This window comes from Podarcis vaucheri (assembly GCF_965113315.1).
Source record: "Podarcis vaucheri genome assembly, chromosome: 11".
Lineage (NCBI taxonomy): Eukaryota > Metazoa > Chordata > Lepidosauria > Squamata > Lacertidae > Podarcis > Podarcis vaucheri.
In genome coordinates, this window is record NC_138749.1 from 29,626,127 (window position 1) to 29,652,285 (window position 26,159).

The 26,159-nt window shown below is 40.3% G+C and overlaps 1 protein-coding gene and 1 long non-coding RNA gene across 3 annotated transcripts in view; one reads left to right on the forward strand and one right to left on the reverse strand.

Moving 5' to 3' along the window:
* LOC309514763 overlaps positions 1–1,543 on the forward strand; it is a 234,187-nt gene extending 232,644 nt beyond the window's left edge. The window contains exon 2 of the long non-coding RNA XR_014212183.1: positions 775–1,543. This is a non-coding gene — a long non-coding RNA (uncharacterized lncRNA). The remainder of the gene's footprint in view (positions 1–774) is intronic.
* Positions 1,289–25,765, reverse strand: AGGF1 (angiogenic factor with G-patch and FHA domains 1). Of its 2 annotated transcripts, none has more exons than XM_082191917.1 (14): positions 25,425–25,765; positions 23,354–23,453; positions 21,834–22,033; positions 20,915–21,061; positions 18,998–19,186; positions 12,060–12,402; positions 10,496–10,607; positions 9,726–9,777; positions 9,507–9,608; positions 9,116–9,281; positions 7,624–7,706; positions 6,169–6,296; positions 5,270–5,369; positions 1,289–2,508 (listed from the first exon to the last, which is right to left on the reverse strand). In XM_082191917.1, the coding sequence occupies exons 1-14, from the start codon at positions 25,581–25,583 to the stop codon at positions 2,308–2,310; spliced, it is 2,082 nt and encodes a 693-aa protein (XP_082048043.1). In that variant the 5' UTR covers positions 25,584–25,765; the 3' UTR covers positions 1,289–2,307. The 2 variants fall into 2 exon arrangements, with proteins under 2 accessions (XP_082048043.1, XP_082048044.1); XM_082191918.1 differs by lacking the exon at positions 12,060–12,402 and adding an exon at positions 16,600–16,669 and having other exon boundaries at positions 25,425–25,764.
* Between the last annotated feature and the right edge of the window lie 394 nt (positions 25,766–26,159).

Below are 26,159 nucleotides of genomic sequence, written 5' to 3' on the forward strand. Positions count from 1 at the left end.
TCCCCTCCCACTCAAACCATGTGGTGGAGGTCACTTTCCCCTCCCCATCCCTCCACCTGATCTCCAATTTCAGACATCATGATGTGTATATCACAGGGGTCAGCAACCTTCTTCAGTTGTGGGCCAGTCCACCATCCCTCAGACTATGTGGTGGGCTGGACTATATTTTGAAAAATAAATAAAAAATAAACAAATTCTTATGCCCCACAAATAACCCAGAGATGCATTTTAAATAAAAGGACACATTCTACTCATGTAAAAACACGTTGATTTCTGGACCGTCCGTGGGCCGGATTGAGAAGGCGATTGGGCCGCATCTGGCCCACGGGCCTTAGGTTGCCTACCCCGATATATTGAAATATTGTGATGTTTAGCTGTTGATATTTCAACGATGTTGAAAAACAGACATTGCTCAGCTCTATTAAGTAGTTAAAGGTAAAGGGACCCCTGACCATTAGGTCCAGTCGTGGCTGACTCTGGGGTTGCGGTGCCCATCTCGCTTTATTGGCCGAGGGAGCTGGCGTACAGCTTCCGGGTCATGTGGCCAGCATAACGAAGCTGCTTCTGGCGAACCAGAGCAGCACACAGAAACGCTGTTTCCCTTCCTGCTGGAGCAGTACCTATTTATCTACTTGCACTTTGCTGTGCTTTCGAACTGCTAGGTTGGCAGCAGGGACAGAGCAACGGGAGCTCACCCCATCGCAGGGATTCGAACCGGCGACCTTCTGATCAGCAAGTTCTAGGCTCTGTGGTTTAACCCACAGCACCACCCAGCAGTATTTGGGAAGCTGATTATGGGTACAATGGGAGTGAGTCCAAGTGAATTCAGTGGGACTTATTCCTGCTCAGACGCTGTTAGTATTGCAGCCCAAGACATTTCTGATCAGTTAAACTGATAACTGCAATCCTTGTCAGTCTAAACTGGTTTTATAAGGGACAGACTGAAACATTAAGGATTAAGGCTTAGTCTCAGAACGCCCCCCCCCCCAAGCTGTAGTTTAAAGTCACTGAATCTCATATTTTTAAAGTCACTGGAGTCCAGAATAGCAGAGGGGAGAGCCTTCCATGGAGTAGTCAGTTTAATCGCTTAAGCATCACATCTTTAAGTAATAAATTGTAACTGATTAAGTTATGCTATGGTAAGGTATACACCTCTTCAGCTAATTGCCAGTTTGAATGGCTCTTGGAAATCAGATTGCTATACCCAGAAATACAAGAGATTTTTAAAAATGAAGTTTAACTGCCTTTTGCCTAGCACCTTCATGAATTAAAATTTTTACACCACAAATGTTGAAAGCACTGTTTTATTAACATTCAATAAATAAGTGTTCAACCTCCGCCCTGAAACAAAAGAAAACCAAGATTCCTGGCCTAAACTCCATTGCCAGCAATGGATACAGAACAGGCCCAACAGGTTAATAAATAATGCTCGTCTGCCGAGATTCGAAGCCACTCCACTGATTTCAAAATGGCCTATTTCAGAGTGGCTTGAAGACTTACATAGTAATCAGATAGCAGTTTATATTTTAGGACCAATTTACACTTTAAGAATAATTGTAGTACAGAACTCTTGGAATGCAGGTGGAAAAAATGCATGATTGAATATAGTTTTCTTGGAACCCAATGCACACCGAAAAATTAGGCTAGAATTGTATGCTAATCTTTCAAGGAGAATTCTTGAGTCCAATCAGGAAATCTGCAATCAGTCACAATCCTCCCATATAAATTCTGTAGTAACAATTCTTAAAAGTGTATTACAGCTTTGAATATCACGGCAGTTTCTTAACATGCTACCTCAAGACTACAACAAGATTAATACTTAACCCTCAATAATGTCCTTCACAGAAGAAAATAAGGTTGTTAGAAAATCTTGGTTAATTTCATATAATAGTGAAGTGGTGAAGCATATCAATAATGCTCCCTCTTTTGCTACAAAAATTCTCAAAGGACTTTAACCATATACACAAGGCATTATTATTTTTTGCATCAGTTCACACATTTCTATGAGATCCATGAAGAGTCCAAGAATAGATTAATGAATATATCAATTCACTGACTAGGTGGGTTAAAATGTCTTCCCTCATAAATTACCCACAAGTTCTGAAAGTTTAATATCAAAATCCATTCAAGCAAGTCCTGGGCCAGTCACACGTTTTGTGTTTTAAAGAAAAATGAAAACATATAAACCAACCACGTATTGCAGATAACTAGCCAATACAGCAGTCTAAGAAATATACAAATAATCCAACTTCCATTTTAGCATAAAATAAAAATCTATTTAACCAAGGTAACATTAAATGCTGAATGTCATTCTGCAGTTTCTCTAACCCAAGTCAGATCCTTTGGTGCATTTTTCTGTGTTTTAGGCTCCTGAAATTTTTCTGCAAATCTCTCTCTTGCTTTTTCCCAGTTCCTTCTGTTCTTGGTGCTGATGATCTGAACCTCTTCTGCAGATGTAGGAGTAGCTGAACCTAAGCCTGCATGCTTTCTGTGCAGCTGAAGTTTGATCTGCCGGACAATGAATTCTTATAAGCATAAATTCAACAAATAATATGCATTCAATAACTTTTAATATCTTGAAAAGCTGGAGAGAAGCACATAATGAGGAAACCTGAAAACTTCCAAATGCCCACTTATACAACAATTTTATTGACTGAAACAGCCGGTGACTTTTCTTGTACACAAACTGTAGTACCTTCAAATCTCAAAAGTATGTTTTTATTCAGGATAGCCATGAAAGAGTAGAAGAGGTCCAAGCTGAAGGTACACTTCACAAGCTAGAATATATACAGTGGTACCTCGGGTTAAGTACCGTATTTTTCGCTCTATAACACGCACCTGACCATAACACGCACATCGTTTTTAGAGGAGGAAAACAAGAGAAAAAATATTCTGAATGAAACAGTGGACGTATCATTTTTGTGCTTCATGCTGTGGCCACAGACATGTGATCTGATGGTGAATTTGGGGTGACCCAATGCAAAAATCCTGAGAATCCCTGTAACCACTTTTTTGCACCATTGCAGCCCCAGGCATGATTTTTGGGGAGCAGGCTGTAGCCATGGACATGCTATGTGCTCTGATGGTGAATTTTGGCTGACCCAATGCAAAGATCCTGAGGATCCATGTGGATCCATGCTTTGTAACCACGTTTTTGCACCATTGCAGCCCCAGGCAACAGTGGGTGCGTGATTGGGGGGGGGGGCAGGCTGTAGCCATGGACATGCTGTGTGCTCTGATGGTGAATTTGGGGTGACCCAATGCAAAGATCCTGAGGATCCATGTGGATCCATGCTTTGTAACCACATTTTAAGTGGGGAGGGAAGGAAAAACACAGAAGGCTAAGAATGCAGGAGAGGGCTATAACGTGAGGAAAGGAAGGCAAAAGTCCCCCCACCCACCCACCCAAGCCAGCCAGCGCGCTCTCGCTCGCTCACTCCCTCCCATCTGCATGTTTTCCGGCTGCCTGATATTTATTTTTTTTAATTGCCTTGACAGAAGAAAGCATTTTAACTGCATTAAGAACTATTTAGCAGCGAAACCTAAGCTTTGCCATCCCTTAAGAGGTACACAACACTGTAATCTTCCAGATCGCATGAATTTACAGGCAAAACACTCTTTAAGGATTTCATCCTTTTAAATTGAAGAAAGCATATTTGAATGCTGTGTGTCCCCAAAAACAAAAAGCAGGAAGTCAAATCAGAATTTTAAGCCGAACCTGTAATCTCTCTTCCCTTCACAAACATTGTTCCCTCCGGAGCAGGGAGAGGATAGAACGAAGGACACTCTGCTTTCCCCTCTACTTGCCTGGAGGGGAGGGGCTTTCCCTGCTCTTTGTTCCGTTTCAGCAAACACAGCAAGGAAACAGAGCGGGTGGGCAGTAAGACCCTGAGGCAGAATGCAGGAAAGCACCCACTTCCTCTTCTTGCCTGGAGGGGAGGGGCTTTCCCTGCTCTTTGTTCCGTTTCAGCAATCTGAAGCCCGATTTGATTTTTGTCTGATTTTTCGGCTCCAGGGACCACACATTCGCTCCATAACACGCACAGACATTTCCCCTTCCTTTTCAGGAGAAAAAATCTGCGTGTTATAGAGCGAAAAATACGGTACTTAATTTGTTCCGGAGGTCTGTTCTTAACCTGAAACTGTTCTTAACCTGAAGCACCACTTTAGCTAATGGGGCCTCCTGCTGCTGCCGCGCCGCCAGACCATGATTTCTGTTCTCATCCTGAAGCAAAGTTCTTAACCAGAAGCACTATTTCTGGGTTAGCGGAGTCTGTAACCTGAAGCGCATGTAACCTGAAGCCTATGTAACCTGAGGTACCACTGTACCTGCACCATAGTGACAGGTACTGGAGGGAATTCCAATATTTTCTGAGTGGAATGACTCCAAGAACTTAAGAGTCCTGCTGATCAGACCAGAGGCCTGTCAGTCCAGCATTCTGCTCTTACAATGACCAGCCAGATGCCAAAGGGAAGTCCACAAGAGTGACCGGAAATAGCATGAAAGCAACGATAGTTTGTGGCATGTGTGTGTGTGTGTGTGTGTGTGTACACACTAGGGGAAATTCCCCACCAGTGAACTCAAACTTCCCCACAAGTATAGTGCCCTTTGCAGTTCACTCAGCTTCTTTCTTTAATATAATGATATGGTTTTTTTGATGAAATATTAATTGCACATTTGAATGAATATCATAGAACAGGACGTAGCTAGAAAAAGCGTCTGTAAAACTTCCCTCATATCCAAGCTTTCCCATTGTTGGGTGTTTATGCGTTGCCTACCTCCACTCAAGCCTGTTTCCTAAAACAAACAGTAGCAGCAACCCTCCTCCCTTCTCATCTAGCACAATTTGTAAGGAAAAAATCTACTTCCTGTTTGGGCTCACCTGAACTGAGTGAAGCGGTTCGCTGAAACAAGGCCAAATCACAAGACACATCTGAAATAGTAACTGATGACCCCCCCCCATTTTACTACGATATGTCTCTATCATTCATTGTGCATTAATAAAATAGGTTCAATAATCAGAACATACATCCTGGAAAACAAAATAAACAACCCATCAAAAACTACTAAAAGTAAGCAACCTCAGAAGTCCCACAAAGTTCAATGACACTTCAAATAGTGCATAGGATTGCAGTGTGAGTGTACTCCACAGCACAATGCTATTAAACAAGTATCATTTGTTTAACAGGGTTTACTTCCAAGGAAGTGAAAATAGGATAGCAGCTTTAGTCTAAGCTTTGCGCAATTTATACATTGAAGTAGACCTACCGGATCCTTCATTCCGCCACCACTCTTTCCGAGCCCATCTCCTTTCTTCCATCCCATCTTCTCCAACATTTTGTGACCTTTGTTGCTATCACTAATTTCACTTTAAAAACAAAAAAACAGAACTTTTACATGGGAAGGAACTACTTACTTTTACATTTTGAGAGAACTGTTTCTCCTACAGCCAAAATAAGTGAAGATACAGTGGCCTTACTACAAATTGCCATTTTTTTGAAATGGTTCAGTGAAATCTGCTTATCCATAGGTTATATCAGGACCTAAATATGTTTCTGCATGGTAGACTATTTACTAACAATATAATACTAGCAAACTCATACCTGGCATTTGCTCAAGAATGCAAAGAAACCAAAAAATCAGTGCCATTTTGAAATCGGAGGCCAAGATCAATGCAGTTTTTAAAAGGTTCAGTTCACTATCTTGATTCAAATGGCATCCAATTGTATTCACACACAGACAAGAACCTGCTCTTTGATCTCAGAAACCATAATGCAAAACCGTCACTATACTCATTTTAGTGTCTGCTAAAAACATGCTTATTTAGACAGGCCTACTCAGATGCATAGAAATTTTATGTAATTTTAAAATAGGGTTGTTAATTTTTCTTAATTTTGTTTTATCTTTTTGTAAATCACATTGAGGCTTTTTTTACAATCAAGTTGTGTATATTTTTAAGTCAGTAAATAAAGTTTGATTACAATTATTTTAAGAGGTGTTCAAATGCACAGTGAATAGATAAACAACTTTCAAAAAAAGATAGTAAATGATATGTGGTTTAGAGAACTGGAAGTAAGCCATGTGAATAACTGCACTGCATGTGTGATAGGTTAACGCATTTCTAGAGATATATATACTTGCAGAAAACCAACCAACTAGCAACTTACACATGTACAGAGGCTGGAGCATCATCTCTGTGAAAGTTTCCTTCACTTCCAACTGTCTCACGGCGTTTTCCTGCTCTGTCTTTGTAGTTTGGGTTTTTTATAACTTTTTCATTTTCATATTCTGTATTCTTTAAAAAAACAACAACCAATCAACCCCATGTTTGGAAACTTATTTGTTTCCAAACAATACATTTAACAATAAGGCACAGGCAATGGGAAAAACAACTCATACACATTTTAGGTGCATATTAAATACACTCAGTTCCCAGCATATTATACTGTAGTTTGATGTAATTCTAGAAATATTCCATAGATTCCTTTAAAATCTTGCAGTATAGAAAAGGTGCAGATACGTGCAGTAAAAATGATTGGGACTTGAAACACCTTCCCTACAAGGTGAAATGACTAAGGGCTTCTTAACTGAGTGGGAAAAAGGACAGCTAAGGGGGCAGGGGGACATGGTAGTGTTTTACAATATATATATTGAAAGTGAAGTGAGTTTTTCTTCCCTTTCCCCAATACTAGCAATCAGGCCATCCCATGACATGACAAAAAACCCAGAACTATTTCACATAATGCACAATTTATTTTTCTAATTTGTTGCCACAAACTGGAGCAATGGCTATTAGCTTAAATGTCTTTTAAAAGGAATCAGACAAATACATGCTGGGTTTAAGAAACCTCTGGAATCTAATGCAAGTATACAGCAAGAGGCAGCTATTGCCTTTGGGCCCTGCCTTGAGAAGACAGTGCTGGACTAGATGGACCTTTGGCCTGATCTAACAGGGCTGCTCTTTTTTTTAAGTAGTTGTTTTATTAAAGGATTTTCATAGTTAATAAGGGTACATATAATGTCTCTGTTTCCAATTCAGAGAGTCCTTTCTACAGGTCAGTTACATTTGGTGTGAGACACTGCTATTACAGACATTGTAATGCTGGGGGGAGGGGGGAGAATGGGAGTACTGATTTTTCATTCTTTTGCTTTTGGTGTCAGCATTGCAAGAATAGGTTCTTTATTTATCTGTTTGTTTTTGTTGGTGGTGCGAATGGTTGGAGAGCCTAGAGAATGGCTGGTTGCATTTAGTTGATTGCAATGAGTTTTGTTTGTGTGTGAGGGGGTAGTTATTCTTAAGTGTGCACATGAAGGACTGCTTTGAAATGCAGCTGTATGTTAGCAACGACAGTTTGGAAAGACCCTGCTTGCAATCTAGAAGATTGAGTTGTCTTCTCTTTGACAGTGTCTCCCTGGTACAACTGCTGTAAAATTACCCTGAATACACAGGCTCAATGAATTCTACTCTTCTGTTTCATAAGACAATTCATTCCCATTAACCAACACTTGTAACTTCTACAAGTAAGAATATGATGCAGAATACAGTACAAATATTTTTAAAAAACCTGTATGTCCCCAAATCCAGTAATTTGTCAGACAACTTTTGTTAAAAAGGAACTTACCTGCAAGCCATACTTTACACGAATTTGTTTTAATTCTTTTCTTCTAACCAATTCCTTCTCTTCTTTTGTCAGAACAGTGCAAACTGAAAGAGTACAAGAAGATGATTCAACTAAGTCAGTAGAGACCCATTGGCAGATGGGAATTAAACTAGAGGAATTTTTGTGCTATGCTAAGGCTACTGTGCGAATTTACTTGTAGGCATAACAGCACTTTCAAAATATCTTATTGGCCATTTGAATTCAACTTCTAGGCATACCATGGATTCCCTATTATCTAAATTGGATGAGGAACCTTTCTAAATTTGAGGGCCATGTTCACTCACAGGTAACCTTCCAGGGGCTGTGCACTATTGGTGGATGTGGCCACACACACACACACACACACACACACACACACACACACAGCTCTCCAGCCTTCCTCCAGGCAAGCAAAGGGTATTATAACAGTTCAAAAATATATTCCAACTTGGTAAGTCTGCACACAAGTGCAGAGCAGGGTCAGTGAGAGATAGGGAGGCCATCTATTTAGCCTCTGAACCTAAAGCTCCCCACCTCGATCTAAATAATGGATTATCTTCTTCAGTTTTGGGGGTTTGCAGTAAGTTTCATGTCAAACTGCCAGTCCCTACACTGCATATTGGGAGGTGGGGCACAGTTGATATATAGCTGTAAGAGTACTACGCTGAAGGTTGTCTGGTATCCTCATTCAGTACTGAGAAGTGTATAAGCCAGTGATTAGTGCTTCCCTTCAAGCTTGCCTTTTCAGGACTAAGTACCTCTCTTCTCCCAGCACAGGAACATAGGAAGCTGTCTTATACAGAGCTAGTCGACTAGTTCATCTAGCTCAGCACTGTCTACACTGACTGGCAGTGGCTGCCCATGGCTTCAGATGGGACATTCAAAGCTATACTTGAAGGGGCTGGGGATTGAACCTGGACCATACAAATCCAAAGTAGGTGTTCTACTGCTGAGCTATGGTCCTGCAAGCACCATGAGATGAAGTTCTCTCATTGCACTTGGGGTACCAGGAGCAAACTGCAGCTCTTTAATCGTTCCCAGCTGACCTTCACTTCTTTCAGCTGAAATGGGAGTTGCAGAAAAGTAGGACGGGGCTGAATGCTGCCCAGGTAGCTAACCCTTACCTAACCCTTCTGAATATCCAATTGAAAGATGGTGAGATAATTTAACTTGAAACAAAATATGAAATTATGAAGTCTGGAAACTTTTGCATCTTAGATTTAGTTTGCTTAATGGAGCCAAGACCACGTTTAGGCTGAAGGCAAATTTATTTTAAAAATGCTTCAGTAGTGTAAAAATAACAAAAACGTGCAGCCTTTTTCCAAGTTAAGTCATTTGTTTATCTACTTCAACTTGGGATCAATCTTTTTCCTGGAAATTGACAGTACATTAAACAAAACAAAACAAAACAAAACAAAACAAAACAAAACAAAACAAAACAAAACAAAACCCTCAAGCCATTTTTATCACTTACTTGAAGATGCACTTTTCTTATCAAGGCGAAGATGGGCTCTGACTTGCCCCGGTTCACATCCATCGCAGGTTTCACTCCCAGGGTGTATGTGAAAGGATAAAACCGTTTCCCCAATTTTCACTTCATCACCATGTTCCAGAACATGAGGTTCACTCTTTGTTTTAGGCTATAAGAAAAAAGGGAGGGAAAGCCAGACTGCAGATAAGTGCTGATAAAAAGTTTCCGTACTGCTGCTTCAGAGAGAGATCAAGGGGATCACAAAGTGCGTACAAGCAGTAGCAGCATTATGGGGTGGGGGTGGGAAGGGCAGACAGGATAAAAGGGGAGCGGCAATTTCTAGTGACAGGTAAAGGGTAGACCAGGCAGCAGCACCTCTAATGGTTATGCTTACCTGTAAAATTTGATTTCCGTTAACCACAGTACCATTCTGACTGCCTTGATCCACAAGAACGTAACTTTGCAATTCATTATCAAAGTATACTTCTGCGTGAAACTGTTAAAAAAATAAAGTGTTTTAATACAGAGCACATTTCACTAACACAGCGTTAGGTTTAAAATGAAGTATCTGACGAGTTAAGACATCTTTTAAAGTCCTTAAAGAGTTAATTACCTTACTAACTCCAACCTCTGGAATCTGCAGTGTATGTTCCATATCTTTTTCTCTGTAAACAGAAGTAACAGTTACAAAGCCCACAAGGAGAATTACTGTGAAAAACCACCTTAAGGACTCAACTGTGCAATCTTATGCTGTAACACTGAGCAGCACTCTGGCAGGACCTACCATCTATGCTTGCATAGGGCTCTCCTTTTAAATTATATTTTACAGTCCAGTGTCCCAAGCAGCGCTGGGTGGCTGGGTCTAGCCATCACTATAGTTTCTCACTGGAGGGATGCTACATGGGTGGCATTTTAAGAAATTAAAACAGCAGCTAGACTCAGCTAACCAGCGCTGCTTGTAAAGCTCTTCAGACCAAAATGCTAGACTACAAAAACTACAAATTTCTCTTAGTTGGGAAGTCATGCCATCTTCAAACCAATTTAAATATGTAGTAAATATGGACTTACCACTGAATGATCTAGTTCAGATATATTAAAATACTATTTATTGTACTGCACTAATTCCCAATACACAGTATTTTGCCTTTGGCAACACACAAAGTTCCACAGAATTCAATCACCATCCTAGTTTCTTATAGTGAACTGCCATGGCATCTATCCCTGGCATGCTACTATTCTAGGAGTCAAAGAGTATGATGAATTGATTTAAACAGAAAAATCGTGCTGTCTTATTGTAAGCCATTCATTTCAATCTGGTTCAATAGAATTGGCAATCTTATCAGCTAACATAAGCATGGATTTCTCTTGCATATTTTGTATTACCTTCCAATTGTGGCAGGTTTGACAGCTGTGATGATATACAGAGATCCCATTTGCAGTACTGGTGATCTAATGACAATCACTCTAATACAAGGGGGCCAAATCTTGTCTCCGCCTAAATCAATAAAAAATAAGCATCAGACAAATCAATGTCATATTTCCCCAAGCACCCTTGATTTTCAAAAGTAGGGTTAAGACTGTAGGAACAGCCTGTTGGATCAGATTAATGCCCCACAGCATCTTATTCTCATAGTGGCCAACCACATGCATATGAGAAGCACTCTCCTGTCCTGCAGTTTCCAGCATCCGTTATTCAGAAGCATGCTGCCTTTAAACATGGAGGCAGAAATAGCCAGCCTTGCGGCTAGTAACCATTGAGTTCAGCCAGTACATCAGTTAAAGCAAAAAAAGGGTTAATGTATCAAAACACTGTAAAAATCAACCGTACAAGCACATCTAGTAGGAAAACTTCTGACTAGCATATTTTCCCAAAGTTGGCCTTTTAAGAGCCCACAAAAATCAACAGCCTGGTTATTCTGTTGTGCCAGGAAGTTTATCTTGGTAACAGACATTTAAATTAAAAAGTAGGCAGCATCAGTATAGTTACAATTATTTTTGCTAGCAGCCAAGGCCAGCAGACAGAACTCCCACTTCTTCTTAGAGTAGAAAGAAGGCTAGTGCTAAGTTTCCTAACTGATGCAATGACCATGTGCTGAATTAGTTGAAAGGGGCACTGAAGATAAGTGTTGCCACGAAGGAGACAGAGCTTTTGCAGCAACAGAGGAAGAAGACACTGGGGCTGTTCACAGAATCTGGATATTTAGCCAACTTGAAAACTAAACTACATGACAGCTACTCCAGATGTGAACCTGGATACAGGCTCCAAGATGAAGAGAAAGGTCCTACTACTTGCCACTGTGGGAAGCACAAGGACAAACTAATAACCAGTGCTTGCCAAGTGGTATTCAATGATACCAACAAAAGAACAAAAGGTGCCTAGGCTCCTATATACAGGGGGCACTGTATTGCTCCCAGTATCTGGAATATTCCTAGACCAAAAAGGACAAAACTTTCTCAACATCAAACTATGAAAATAAAATATTGATTAGTGGAGGGGGGTGTCTGTTTCAGAAGCAATGCCATATAAACAGCTTCTTAACCAACCAGCTATGCAGGTGTACATTTTTATACACACCACGAATAAGAGTAAGCATCTGAGTAAGCATCTGAAGAAAAAGACTAATTTCTGAACATAACATTAGTGTCCCTCCACTTTACACATACAATATTTTCAAGTAAGAAGTCTAAATAGATCCATGTAAGCAGCAACGTCATGAAGTATCTTCATATGACAGCTTTTATAGGGATAAGATACAGCTTTTACAGTTATCCATACTTAGTTGAAACATCTGAAGACTAGAAACGGAGAGATCAAGACAACTTTTGCCATTTTGCTGAAGATCTATAGCATTCAAACTTGTAGGTTTCAATTTTTGATATTATCCATTTTTGCTTGTCCCCCAAACTATAAATATTTAAGGATACTTTGTAAAAACCCAGGATTCACCTTCACTGTCAGTGTCTTCTGAATTTACAGTTTCTTCACTTGTTACTTCATCTTCACTGCTATAGTCCTCCTCTTCAGAGTCTGTAATTTCCCCTTCTTCAGGCTCACTCTCTGTCTCTGTTTTACTGTCCTCTATCACAGCAGTACATTGTGTGTTCTCAAAACGTAAATTGGCGCCAGTTATGGTAATTGATTCTTTGGCTGATAGGCTGTTTCTTGTATCAGTGTCCACCTTAGCCTTTTTCAGATTTGGACCTTTGTCTTCTTCTGGAGAACTTAGCTCATTGGTGGTAAAAAGGCAATTCAGACTGCTGGGTGATTTCTGCTCATCTGTTTTCAAGTCCTGAAGATTGAATGAAAATCAAACTTGAGGAATGATAATAACGTTGTTCTTTTAATGACTGGATTCTTTTAAGGCACAAGATGCAAAATCTGTAAGCAAGCAAGCTAGTAATGGGAAATGGAAAAATCAGTTGGTATCTGATCAATTTTAACCATTCTAAGATAATCATGACTAAAGGTCCTCTTCAGTGCTTGGACATTAAAGTTCACAACCAATCTTCAAATCCCTTCACTAACTTTTCAGAGTTCCTGTCTTTACTTAAAAAAAAAAAGGCAAAGAATGCTATCCATTCTAGACATTCATTTGTGGAGGTTTCTCTATTATTTCCTCTTTCCCCCTTTCCCAGTTAAAAAATCCTATGTTCCAAACTTCCTTTCTTTGTTCTAAGCTACTTGCTTCAGTGCTCTTGTACGGCACTAGCCAGCAAACCAACCAACTAACCATTACTTTCAGATTGTGACAGGAAACACCGGGGAACAATAACAATATATTTCTCCAAATAGCTGTCCATTCCTTTTCATAGAAGAGAGTGTATGCCTGGCATGGACCTCCAACGTGATGAGCTAGCCAGACAGAAAGCAAGCAGACCAGTTGCTCCTTCAGAATAGTGGATCTGCTGTTGACTTTCCTTGGGCCAGATTTGTTTGGGAGGGAGAAGAGATTGTCAACCTTCTTTTAATTCTTGATCACTGTTCTGTACACAGGCACCTAGCGTTTGAACTAGCTACTTGATATAGGGAAGTTTTTCTTCTTCCCTTCAAATGATGTTCATGAACTATGCAGGCTAGCTCCTCATCTCATAGGGAGATTGTATTTGGGGATCACTTGCTCCTTTCACATGTCTGTACTTTACAAATCACTAGCCTGGAAAACGAAGTCATACAGTGCTGGCTCAAGGGGGCCAATGATCTAGCTCAGCCCCAGACATCATGGCATTACACTAGTGTAAATATTTAGGATAAAAGCATTTCACTCTCACACACCAACATTTGCAGATTATTTAAACCATTTTTTTCTTATTCAAAATTAGAAAAAGTACTATACAAGTGTGCTAGTATCTGAATCATCCCAGTTTTAAGGTGGGAAATCCACACAACATTTAATACTAAGGTCCTATCACCAATACTCGTCAATGTCCTATCAGTAGAAATGTTCCTTTACAGTTCAAACAGTGCTCTATGTACAACTATTTGTACACACTCATTCACTGCCACACCCTGCAACAGAACTGTAAACACAGCTATCAAATGATTACATTTCTGCAATTGTGCAGTATCAATAGGCATATCCAAATAATACACAACACAAACCATCTTTTCACAAAATACTGCATTATTTAAGGCCAGCTACTTAATACATTTTCAGTTTTCTCCCTCAGCCCAACAGTTTGGTGATAATTCCCAAATGTATCAGCATCAATGACCTGATCTGTACTGGGATGAATGCTACCATTCATCCCAGGCATATAAAACAAAAGCCAGTTACTATCTCTCCTCCATAAGCATGAGATGAACTGAACATCTCTTGGGATAATATGTGTCCTTCCCCCCGCAAACTAACAAAATGAATTTCAATAGGGACAAATGTATGGTTCTACACTTAGGCAGGAAGAAACAGCTGCACAAATATAAGATATGGGGCACCTGGCTTGCCAGTAGTGCATGTGAAAAGGATCTAGGGGTCTTCGTAGACCATAAGCTTAATCTAAGTCCACACTGTGATGCAGCAGCAACCCCCCCCCCACTAATGCTACTCTAGGCTGCATCAACAGAGTTTAGCGTCCTGATCAAGGGAAGTCCTGTTCTATTTTGCCTTTGTCAGACCACACCTGGAATACCGTGTCCAGTTCTGGCCACCATAATTTAAGAAGGATATTGACAAGCTGGGACATGTGCAGAGGAGGGCAACCAATATGATAAAGGGCCTGGAAACCAAGCCTTACGAGGAATGGTTGAGAGAATTTGGTATGTTTAGCCTGGTAAAGAGGAGACTGAGAGGAGATAGGATAGCCATCTTCAAATATCTAAAGGGCTGTCACATGGAGAAAGCTTGTTCTCTCCTGCTTCAGAGGCTAGGACCTGAACCAATGGATTCAAGTTACAAGAAAGGAGATTCCGACTAGTGGAACAGATTTCCATGACAGGTGGTGGACTGTCCTTCCTTGGATGTTTTTAAACAGTGTTCAGATGGCCATTTGTCATGTATAATTAAGCTGAGATTCATGCCTTGCAGGCAATTGGACTAGATGACCCTAGGGATCCCTTCCAATTCTACAATTCTATGACTCTATTATTCCTTTTCTTATTTTCCCTTAAGCTTCATTTATTTATTAGATTTCTCTCTCAACATGTCGTTCAAGAAACCCAAATATACAATATTTCTCTCTGCGTAACATACAAAAACAAGTAACACTAAAACAAAAAGCACTTCTCATATTCTCAGATAATTAATCTGCTTGCAATATTTCCTGTTAACAGAGAAAGGAAAGCAAGTCAAGATTAACAGAGGACTACATGGTAATTAAATATGCCTTTTTAAAAAAATTAAACAATTACAAATATTCTTCTTTAACAATCAGACTTGTAGTAGAATAAATACAACTCATGAACTATCAAGCCATTCTCTAACCTTATTACACACAAAATTTCTCTGAAAATGGAAGTTCAATCAGATATTTGAACGCATTCTAAAACAATATATATATATTGTTGAGAATGAACAAATAGTCATACATAAGGATAAATGAAGCTTTCTAGATTCATAGAGCTATGGTCCATGTGAGATCTGCTGTGTTAGATGTTTTTGCTGCTATACTAGGAACAAAATATTTTGGGGAAAACTTATCAAAGTAGTTCTCAGAGATGGACTTGTACAGAATTTTGCTACAAGCAGATGATGGCTAATATGTCCAATACAGTTTGCCATTTGAAAAACCCCAATGCACAATGTGCCTGCCATTCCTGCAATAGCCTATTTTGCTTGCTGCTCCACTTCATCATTCTTGCTGCAAGCACCACAGTCATTTCCCAATTGTAGCAAAATCTGAAGTGAAAGAGAATTTGCAACCCCTGTGGAGTGGCATTTCATTTCGAAATGGTGAATATATAGAGAAAAAGAAGTGCATGGACCTAGGGAAACAGGAGCATGTAAGCAACTGGGGAAGGTGAACAGATAAAAGGAGCCTGTGTGAGTGGTAAAGAGGGGCCATTCTCCCCACATTATTTCAAGCAAAGTGGGCTGATTTAAATCAAAGCGCTTTAAATTATGCAAATTACCAAGAAAGAGATATAAATTTAAATAAAGATTCCCATTTAAAATGCATATATTTCCTTAAAAAATGCCAAGCAAGTATTCCTTCTATCTTCTGTTTCCCACAGTTAAATGATACTGGTGTGCAACTAAATAAGTCTTTATGTAATCTAAAGGAATAATATAAAACCACTGGCCATGTGCTCCACACATCTCTCATACTGTAGAATTATGTCTATTTATAGATAAGGCATGTCTGCATGCAAGGATACTAATGGAGATCACTTACTTGAAGGCTAAGGCTTCCATCCTATGTACCCTTATTTGGAAACAAGTCCCAATGAATGAAGTGAAATTTACATCTGAACCAGCATGTATAAGATGGGCTGCAACAAGTATCAAGAACTTTTCAGTTTTGCCTCTGGGCAAAATAGTCTTTCCTCATCTGTTTAGTTGGTAGAGCCAAAAATATTAAGTTTCTTCACTGAAAACACTGCAGAGCTCAGGATAAGATCGTAAGGACTCAGTAGTGCATCTTGGTGAAATAGCGGGTGCTAGTTCCTGACTCCACTAATATAAATGCATGACCTATCATACTGTCTGATGACTGAAGATGTGTTTCCTGAACTTCTCTTATTACGAAGAAATAGAACCCTGCATAAGAGGGCCATAAATCCAATTTTAAGAGATTATATGTTTAGATTTATTTCATTTTATACCAGGTTATTTTAATAAACTTACTATACCTGAAACTTAATTTAAAACAAATAAATCATTGATTGTTATTTAGAATGTCTAAGGCAGAAATAACCCCTATTTAATCATAGCATATGTGTGTAAATTAGAACTGATCTTAAGTTATATCTTTATGTAATTAATTGTTTTAATGGTGCTTTAAGATCAACTTTAAACATCGTCAGACTGATGCGTTTGGTATCATAACTCTACCTTCACTAGAAGTTGCCAATCCAGAAGATGAAATCTTCAGATTAGCCATGGTTTCTGTCAACTGATGTACCTAAAGATGAACAGTAGCAAACAGTAAACAATACAGTGCAAAAATGAAGTATGTGTTGAGAGTACTATGGAAACATATTACCTCTGGACAAATTGCTTCCAAATTCTGCATATTTCAATTTCCTTAACACAAGAAAAAAAATCAATTTTTTTCAATTTCCTTAACACAAGAAAAAAAATCAAATGCTACCATGTCCTTCTATCACACATGTACATATGGAAGGTACAAAGCTACAGAAACATGATATTCTTTGCAGCCAGGACACTTCCAGTTCTAAGACTGCACAGTCTTAGAACTGCACAGATGCAGAAATTCAGAAGTCTACCCCAACACAAGGCCACAAGGGTATCCTTGAGGCAGATGTGATAGCCATCCCCTTACTCAGTGCAACAGCAATGACTGGCAGTATGTGATCCCTGCCTAGGGGACATGTAGAGAACATCAGCAGAGAGGGTGACTTCTTGCATCCTCCAGTACACTGCTGCCTGGAAATTAACTGCTGGCTCTCCCCATTTTCTAGACACCTGCTCAAACCCTGGCTTCAGCAGAGTAAATCACTGTTTGCATCATTACAGCCAAACCCTTCACCTACATCACGGCACCAACAGTATCACACAGCCTTCCTGCTCTTCAGCTTGAAGATGGGCAATGAGCTGCAGCAATAGTGTACTGAAGTTTAACAGTTACCCAATATAGCCCACTGCTTAGTATAAAATGTTGTATCACTTTGGTGACTGGCAAGTGTTGCAACTGAAAGGAGTCAAAATATTACCATTTCCATGTGATCTAAGAGATCCACAGATTGGTTTGGCAGCCAATCATTTCCAAGCAGCCAACTTTAAGGTCTAAACAGAATATTATACTCAGAACCCGCTGCTGACATACATTCCTGTCAAAAAGAGATTCAGGGTATCTCCCCAACAACTGGTATGCTGCCTTTAATTCTGGAGGTAGAATAGAGCCATCATGTGGCTTTTATTGCATGCTGAAGATGCATCTCTTTACCCTGGTCCTTGACAGCTGAGATATATGTCAAAGACCTAACTTTTTAATTCATTCTAAACTCTATTTTTGGTTCTGCATTTTGTATTGGGTTTATGTGGTTTAAAAATTCATCTTTTGTTTTCCTGTAACTCACCCTAGGACCTCATGTCAGTCTGGAAAGCTTAAAAATGCTTATCAACTGGTAGGCAAGGCTAGTCTAGAATAGGCCTGCAGAGAAGTTGAGGAGGACAGTTTTATTTTCCTCTCTTCTGATATTGTTCCATTTCTCCCATTCTCCTCCCTCCTCTGAGAAAATGAGCAAACGGCAGTGGATGAAGAAATTCATAGTCCCAATAAAATTATCTATCAACTTAATCAGCCTGTACGAGCCTTTTCTCCCCTCACCCACCAACTTCCCTCTTTAATGTACTGAGTAAATGTAAGTACCCTTAACAGCACAATCCAGAAACAAGTCCCACAGAGTTCAGTGAGACTTACACTGAAGTAACTGGGAATAGGTTGGAGAAAGGATCTCAAGTTGACACAGCTTGATTTTGGCCAGCCAGCAACTTACAGATCCTGCCTGCTCTCATGCACAATAAAAGAAAGCGGAAAGATAAAAAAAATACATCACTCAGTCATGAGACACAACTAAACTGAAGAGAAGTGTACTTTGCTGCATGGGAACCATTTTCTCATACAGCATCAGAGTAGTTTGCTGGTCTTTTTAATATCGTGTCTGTAGAGGTGAGGACAAGTCCACAGTTATAAAACCTAACAGCATTAGCAGCTGGATGTACCAAGGGCCGATAGCCATTTATCAATACAATATTTCTGTTTAGTTAAGCCTGGCTTCCTAAAGTGGCACTTTATCCACTCAGTCCAATTTTCTATTCTCTAAGGCATGTATATCTGGGTTGGACACAGTTAACTGGGAATAGGTTAAGCATAGGGAAAGAGGGAGGATTGTTCTGTTTGGCAAAATGAAATATTTGCACTGATAGAACATTAAATGAAGTGCAAAGTTGTATTCCTTCCTAAGAATGTATTAATGACCAATTTTTAGCAATTAAGTGTTTTACCAAATTATAATGGATATAGTAACTAACTGCTACAAATTTTATTCTCACATCATGCATAATCCATTCATATAGTACAAATCAATACCCATGTAGAAAATAAGGGAATTTTTACTGTCATTCTGAGCCATTTAGAATGCATACTGTATAAATTTTTCTCTTAAACACGCGCCATACTTACCTGACCTTAGAAAGATGCTAATTTTGATAAAAATGCATCATCACACATTTTTATTTACTAAAATATAATTTGTTGTGAAGATACCTTATGCTCATTTGCCCTAGGCCATTCTGCATCTTTTCTCTTCTTTTTGCCTTTCCTGTCTTTGCTATACTGAGCAGTTGCTGTTTCATAAGACTGTAGATCCACTCGTGAATGGAACTGATATCGGCCACTTTCAACATCACAATAATAATAAATTCCAGTATTTGGATCATAATATAGTTGGTTTTCCTTTAATGAAACAAGAACAGTAAATCACTTAAAATTAAATAAAGCAGGTTGTATACTAACATAGCAAAATCGTAAATTAAAATATGGAAATGCTTAGAAAGGGAACAGTTAATTAGCAGGAATAAAAGCAAATTTAAATGAGCAATGGCCACAAAGGCTTCAGTATATCAGCTATATATTCAACTAAATCCTTGCATGGGTAGAACTACTTCCATTTGCACAACATGACTTCTCCCATATCCACACCATTCTGTTATTTGTTCTGCACGGTGGGGAGAACACTCAGAACAAATTCAGGGGATATGCAGGCAAATGGAGAATAGTCCCATTGTGCAAGTCAAATTTGTTCTGCTCACATAAGGATTTACTTAGCACTATGTTGAATATAACCTTGAGAATTTAACAATCCTATAGATATGCATATCCATTTAAAAGAATTGTAAACTCTGTATTCCAGGCCATCAAGATAATTAAAATATATAGGTAAGCAAGACTATTGAATAACTTCTGGCATGCATAAATTTCTTCTGCTTCAGCTCAACTACAAAACTACCTCCAGCAAAAGGATGGAAGGATGAATTTAAAAACAAGATGAATATGTTTAAATCTCACTGATTCAAGCACGGAAACATATCTAACTTTAAACAATGCTTCAATCAACCCAGACTTTGAGAATGAAAAACAATGCATATTTTTTAAAATGTGTGAAGGGTAATCTTTAACCTACTGTAACTGAATTACAAGGGATTCCAAAATGGACATACAAATACCATCTTATTTATTCATTAATTAGTCTCATATTAGAAGGGCTAGGTATAAATGGCTGTGATTGAGTCACTGTGCATAAGTGCAGATCTGCTAATTTATATACAGGGTGGCCCAAAAGTAGGTACACAGAAATAGGTATACAGTTGAATCAGTGAAATTAATCACAACAGATTATATTGGTACATATAACTGACACACAACAAAGTGGCAGTTAAATTTCAGGCTGGCAGTTGGAAAGAGTAGTGGAGTCAAATAAAAGGATTAGGTTTCTTTACTGATATTGTGAATTTTGACAGCGAACTTGAGTCAAGAACAAAGATAGTGGGCCACCCTGCAAACACATACAACTGCAGATACCATTTGCCTGTGATCAACACATTTTGCATGAGCTGCATCATTCCAAAATATATTGCTCACTGCTTTGTGGAATAGGAGGCATACAATTAGGTGTGTGTATTGGATTCTAACACACACCAAACCAAGTTGGGATGCCTCAGAAGGATTTAGGAGTTGCACAAGGGGAAGTGGGATTTATACAAAGCTCTGCAAATCAAATCAAATCTAAGCACTTTGTGCTGCCTTGGCAGACCAGACATTAAAAACATGCAGCAGACAAGTGCCTGCTAAGGAAAACACCAGGATTTTTTGGAGGGGGTGGCGGTGGGGAAGACATGGAACAACTTTATAAGATTAATATCTACTGGTAGTTTAAGGAAAACTGCAGGATCGGGAGATGGGAGAGCTCCTTTGTGACATACAGGTTTTATTTGTAATCAGAGTGAATGATTTTGGCATTTACATGAACGTTACCTATTACATTAAGAAAAAGCTATTCACGGCCAAGAAAATATTTTTCAGGAGAACAACTATCAACAAATCCGTTATTAGTTTAAATTTGTTATTTATATTGAGGAGTATGAGATTATTTTATATGGAGTAAGCAACAAATCAAATATTTACCGAGTTATAATAGAATCCAGTGCTGTGGTCATAATATAATCCGGTGGTTTCATCATATATAAATCCTGTTTGTGACACAGCAGCCTCTGCAGCAGCCCTCAAGTTTTCTGCTAATGTACCTTCTGCTAATAAAGGCTCTTCTGGTTTCTAAGATTATGAAAGACAACATATTTATGTAGCACTTTGAAACACACAGTCTTAATTTTGTTTCTACCCATAGCAACCCTGAGGTACACTGCTATTATATCATCCCACGGATGGGGAATAGAAGCTCAAAATAGTGAACTGCTCAAAAAAGTCCCTGACTATGCCAATATCCAATTTCGGCTCTAACACTATCCAATGGAATATACTGGTTTATATAAATAGGTAATCCTACTTAGGTTTTCCCCACATTGTAAATTATAAGGGTAAAAGTCAATCAAATGTGAGTATCATTCCATTTGTTTTAATCATTCCATTTGCACTGTTCTACATGAAAGTTAATGCAGTTAAGGAATCACATTAATAAAGCTAGTTCTTGTACAAAAAGAGTTACTGATTTAACTGAGGTTCTAGTTATAAAGCAGAACAAAGCATACTTTGTATGTATACAGCACTTAATACCAAGTCATTAAGAAATAAAAATCCAATAATTGAAACTAGATTGGTTGTTTCTGTACATAATCCTCTGCATAAAGATAGCAGCAATCATTGGTGCTGTGGGAAAACCAAGGGAACCAAGTAAAAAGCTCTTAAGGATAGGGAATGGCTTTGTTCTCTAGTGCCAGTGCATATATGAATGAAACCCACTCTAGTTGTTTTAAACCATTTTTAATGCTGTGTTTATATTGCTATGGCTTGCCCTTGGACTTTCTGATGAAGAGTGGGTAATAAATCTAATAATACTACTAGAAAAGTTGAGAAACACTCAGCTCACCTGCATATTATGAACCACAGCATCCTGTTCTCCAACCTCGAAATGCTCTGTGCCATTAACATCTGGCTGATCACCTAATTGTAACTGATCTGCACAATCAGAGTTTGATCCTTCATTATCATAACTTGGCTGTATTTGTGCTCCATTTAGCTCATGAGGATCAGAACTATTATTATAATAATTATGATAATAGTAATAGCCTGCAAAAAGTTAGGAAATAAATGTATTAGCAATGCTGTTTTGATTTGATATTGTACAGTACAGTATGTGGAAGTTGGATTTATAACTGTACATCTTATCTATATTTGTCAAGCATGCCAAAAGGATAACAAAACCTTACAATTCATATTATTTTTGTACAACTGCTTAGATATATATCTTTTAATACATTAAGTAGTTTATAAATTAAATAATCAAAAATCGAATCAAATATTTGCATATGCTTAACTAGGACTTGCCGATCGTCAGGTCGGCGGTTCGAATCCCTGCGGCGGGGTGCGCTCCCGTTGCTTGGTCCCAGCGCCTGCCAACCTAGCAGTTCGAAAGCACCCCCCGGGTGCAAGTAGATAAATAGGGACCGCTTACTAGCGGGAAGGTAAACGGCGTTTCCGTGTGCTGCGCTGGCTCGCCAGATGCAGCTTGTCTTGCTGGCCGCGTGACCCGGAAGTGTCTTCAGATAGCGCTGCCCCCCGGCCTCTTACGCGAGATGGGCGTGCAACCCCAGAGTCGGACACGACTGGCCCATATGGGCAGGGGTACCTTTAACTTTGCACTTCTTGCAAGTAATGCTATTGTTACTTTCATCAACAGCTAAATCCCCACAGAAGATTAAGCACCACCACCTTAGGATTTATATAAGCATCTTTGCCTCAAAGGTCATGCAAATAATAATGTTAAGTGTCTAGAAATTCCAAAGTAGATGAGATAATGACGCAAGGCAACCAAGCCTTAATAAAAAGGGATTTCCATTTAATGTATATAACTAAATGGCACAAAGCATGTCAGGATTTTTTTTTTTTTAAGTGCAAAGAATTTGGATTAACACTTCCCCAGCTGTTTGGTGACACACAAATGAGACCTACAACAGGAGTTTGCATAAAGAGGATTTTTTTGTATTTGGTGAAGGATGAAAGCTGCCTTAAGTATTTCTTTAGAGTCAGAAAAAAATATGGGTATAAAATGATCCAAAATAAATCAACCAACCAAGTAATTTATATCTGAAATATAAATGGGAAAAGTTTTAAAATACAAATAGATACACCTGGAATTTACCTCTTTTTAAGGTGGAAAATTCCACCTCTTTTTTTATTCCATTAAAACTCCTTTCACTTTTTTTCAATCAATGGGATTAATGCAATGGACAGGAATCATTTTTCTGTTAGATTATCTTAACCTAATAAAATGGGTTCGAGACCACGAAAACTGCAAGTCCCTTTAGATTGTTTTTGCTGCAAGAAACTAACATGACTACCCCTTTGAAAATTATTTTAATTACTGACGTTGCACCATTTGCTATTTACCTTCATGTGACCATTCAGCAGCATCTTCGGTTTGCACTTCTACATTGGATGTTGCCTTCTCATTTCTTTCTCCGTCACTGATTTTCTTGAGTTCTTCAATCTACAAAACAGGATAATTATGTTGCAAACCGGAGTGCTCCACCTCAGGCAGAGGTTGGCAACCTAAGGCCCATGGGCTGGAAGTGGCCCATGAGGGTCACTTAACCGGCCTATGAGCCACCCCCGAACCGAGCTGCCCACTTGGCGAGTCCCTGCGCACTACGCTAAACTGGCACAGCGCAGTGACTCTTTTTCGTGGCTCCGGAAATTGCTTCTGTGCATGCACATGCCAGAAATCACGCCTATGCATGTCCACAGCGCTTGAAATTGCTTCTGCGCAGGCGCGATTTCCGGCATCTGGGCATGCGCAGACGTGATTTCTGGTGTTGCGCTGCGCTGGCCAGGCCCATGGAGGACCTCTGCGGGAGTGATCCAGCGCATGCCCAGTAAGCCTTGCCAACCCCTGACCTCAGGATTCTAGCCAGCCATGCTCTCCTCCCAGATACTACAAGCAGTTTAGGAAGTTTTGTCCAGGGGTCCTAAAGGCCACCAAGCTTGCTAAATCCTCCTTGGGCTGTAGAGTTGCCTCCCTTTTACACTCTATTTCTGCATATACCATGATCTACAGAATCATGCCGATATCTCCCTCTTATTTCTCAGTGTCTCGACTCCAATCCTGTTTGCACTCAACCACCTGCTTGCTCTTAGCGGGAATGACCCATGAATTTCATTAGGATTAGCAGTGTGCCTTAAGAAAAGCCTGTATGATCCATTGCTAATCCTAGGCTTTGTGGAACTTCCTAGGCTTTGTGGAACTTATCAGTAAAGGGTTGTGAAAAAAATACAATGAGTTGGAAACCAAGTGAATTATAACATTTATGGTCATCTCTTCTTGCACAAAGTCAGGGAAAGCAGTCGCCAATATTGGCGCATTAACACCATGGGTAGCCAAACTAAGGCCCAGATCCGGCCCAATTGCCTTCTAAATCCGGCCCGCGGACGGTCCAGGAATCAGGATGTTTTTACATGAGTAGAATGTGTCCTTTTATTTAAAATGCATTTCTGAGTTATTTGTGGGGCATAGGAATTTGTTCATTCCCCCCTCCCCCAAATATAGTCTGGCCCTCCACAAGGTCTGAGGGACAGTTGACCTGCCCCTGGCTGAAAGTTTGTTGACCCCTGATTAACACGGTCAAATAGAGTGGTACCTTGGGTTACATATGCTTCAGGTTACAGACTCCGCTAACCCAGAAATAGTACCTTGGGTTAAGTACTTTGCTTCAGGATGCGAACAGAAATTGTGCTCCGGCGGTGCAGCAGCAGCGGGAGGCCCCCATTAGCTAAAGTAGCACTTCAGCTTAAGAACAGTTTCAGGTTAAGAACGGACCTCCGGAACGAATTAAGTACTTAACCTGAGGTACCACTGTACTTCAAAAGCAGAAGCAGGGAAGGAAACCATGTAAGCTGCTGTGCCTCGGTGAAAGAAAGGAGGTAGTGGGTGATATAGCTATTAATGATAAATTAACATGTGTCGTTACGGTAAACCAGGGAATATGCAGGAGAAATGATTTTGAGGAGATATGGAAGGTGTCTGTAGAATTTGTACTGTAAAAACAGAAAGGGGTCAAACCATCACTAGAGGTGTTGAAATTTTGGGAGGTTGGATAGTGACCATGGAATGGTCTTGGTCTTGGAGTGCACATTTTCACTCTTATTTATGAATATTACTTGGTAATAAATAAATAAATAAATAAACAGAAAGAAAGAAAGGAGGAAGAAAGAAATATAATAAATCAAAGCATTCAGGTGCTTAGATAGATGGGCGTTTCTCCTGGTGAGGCTCCTATACTTTCTAACAGGTGAGAGACAAGGAAGTCAGCAGTGAGCCTAAGCGGCCCAGGCTGGAAGCAGAGCAACCGCCTGTCCCCAGAGCAGCAGAGCCCTTGAACCCAAAGGCCGTTACGGGGCGACCTTATCCCGGAGGTTTCCCCGCCTCGCCCCCGACCCCATGAGGCGAGAGGGCCGCCCCTACCCGTCTCCGCAACTTGGCGGCGCTGGCCTGGGCTTTGAGGCGCAGCTTCTTCTCCCGCTCCAGGCGGCTCTGGCAGACGCCCAGCTCCGACTCCAGCGCAGCCACTTTCTCCCGCAGGGTCGCCACCTCGTCGCCTGGCGGTCCCGGGGCTTCGGCCATCCTTCGGCTTCCACTGACCCCAGCCTGGCCGCCTCCTCCTCCTCCTCCTCCTCCTCAACGGCCGGGGCAGGGGCGCAAACGCAGCGGCCGAGCGAAGCGAGCCCAGCGACCGTAACGGCTGCTCCTCAGCGCCCGCGACCCGTCGGCGCCCCTCGCAGCCATGGCAGCGGCCGCGCGGACAGGCCCCGCCCCCTTTCGCCCCCACCCCCCCTTCGCCCCGCCGCTTTCTTTATGGGAGACCGGCTGAGGAGCGGGGAAAGAGCGGAAAACTTTTTCTTCGGGGCATGCAAGTGACCCGGATCTCGTTTTCATGAAAACAGGAAGTGACGCCAGCGGGGAAAGGGAGCGGGAGATATAGATTTAAGAACTTTGTTAGAGGGACGCGCGGACCTGATCTTCCAGTAACGCATTGGAACGCTGTATTGAACAGAGTTGCTTTTTTTTTGGGTGGAGGGCGGAGTTGTAACAAGGATGAGGCATTTTTTTGCGGATTGCAGGTGATTTGGTTGGGTACATAGGCTTACCCTCACTTGAGAGCGGGGGAAGAATCCACATTTGAAAAGGTCTGAGTCAAAA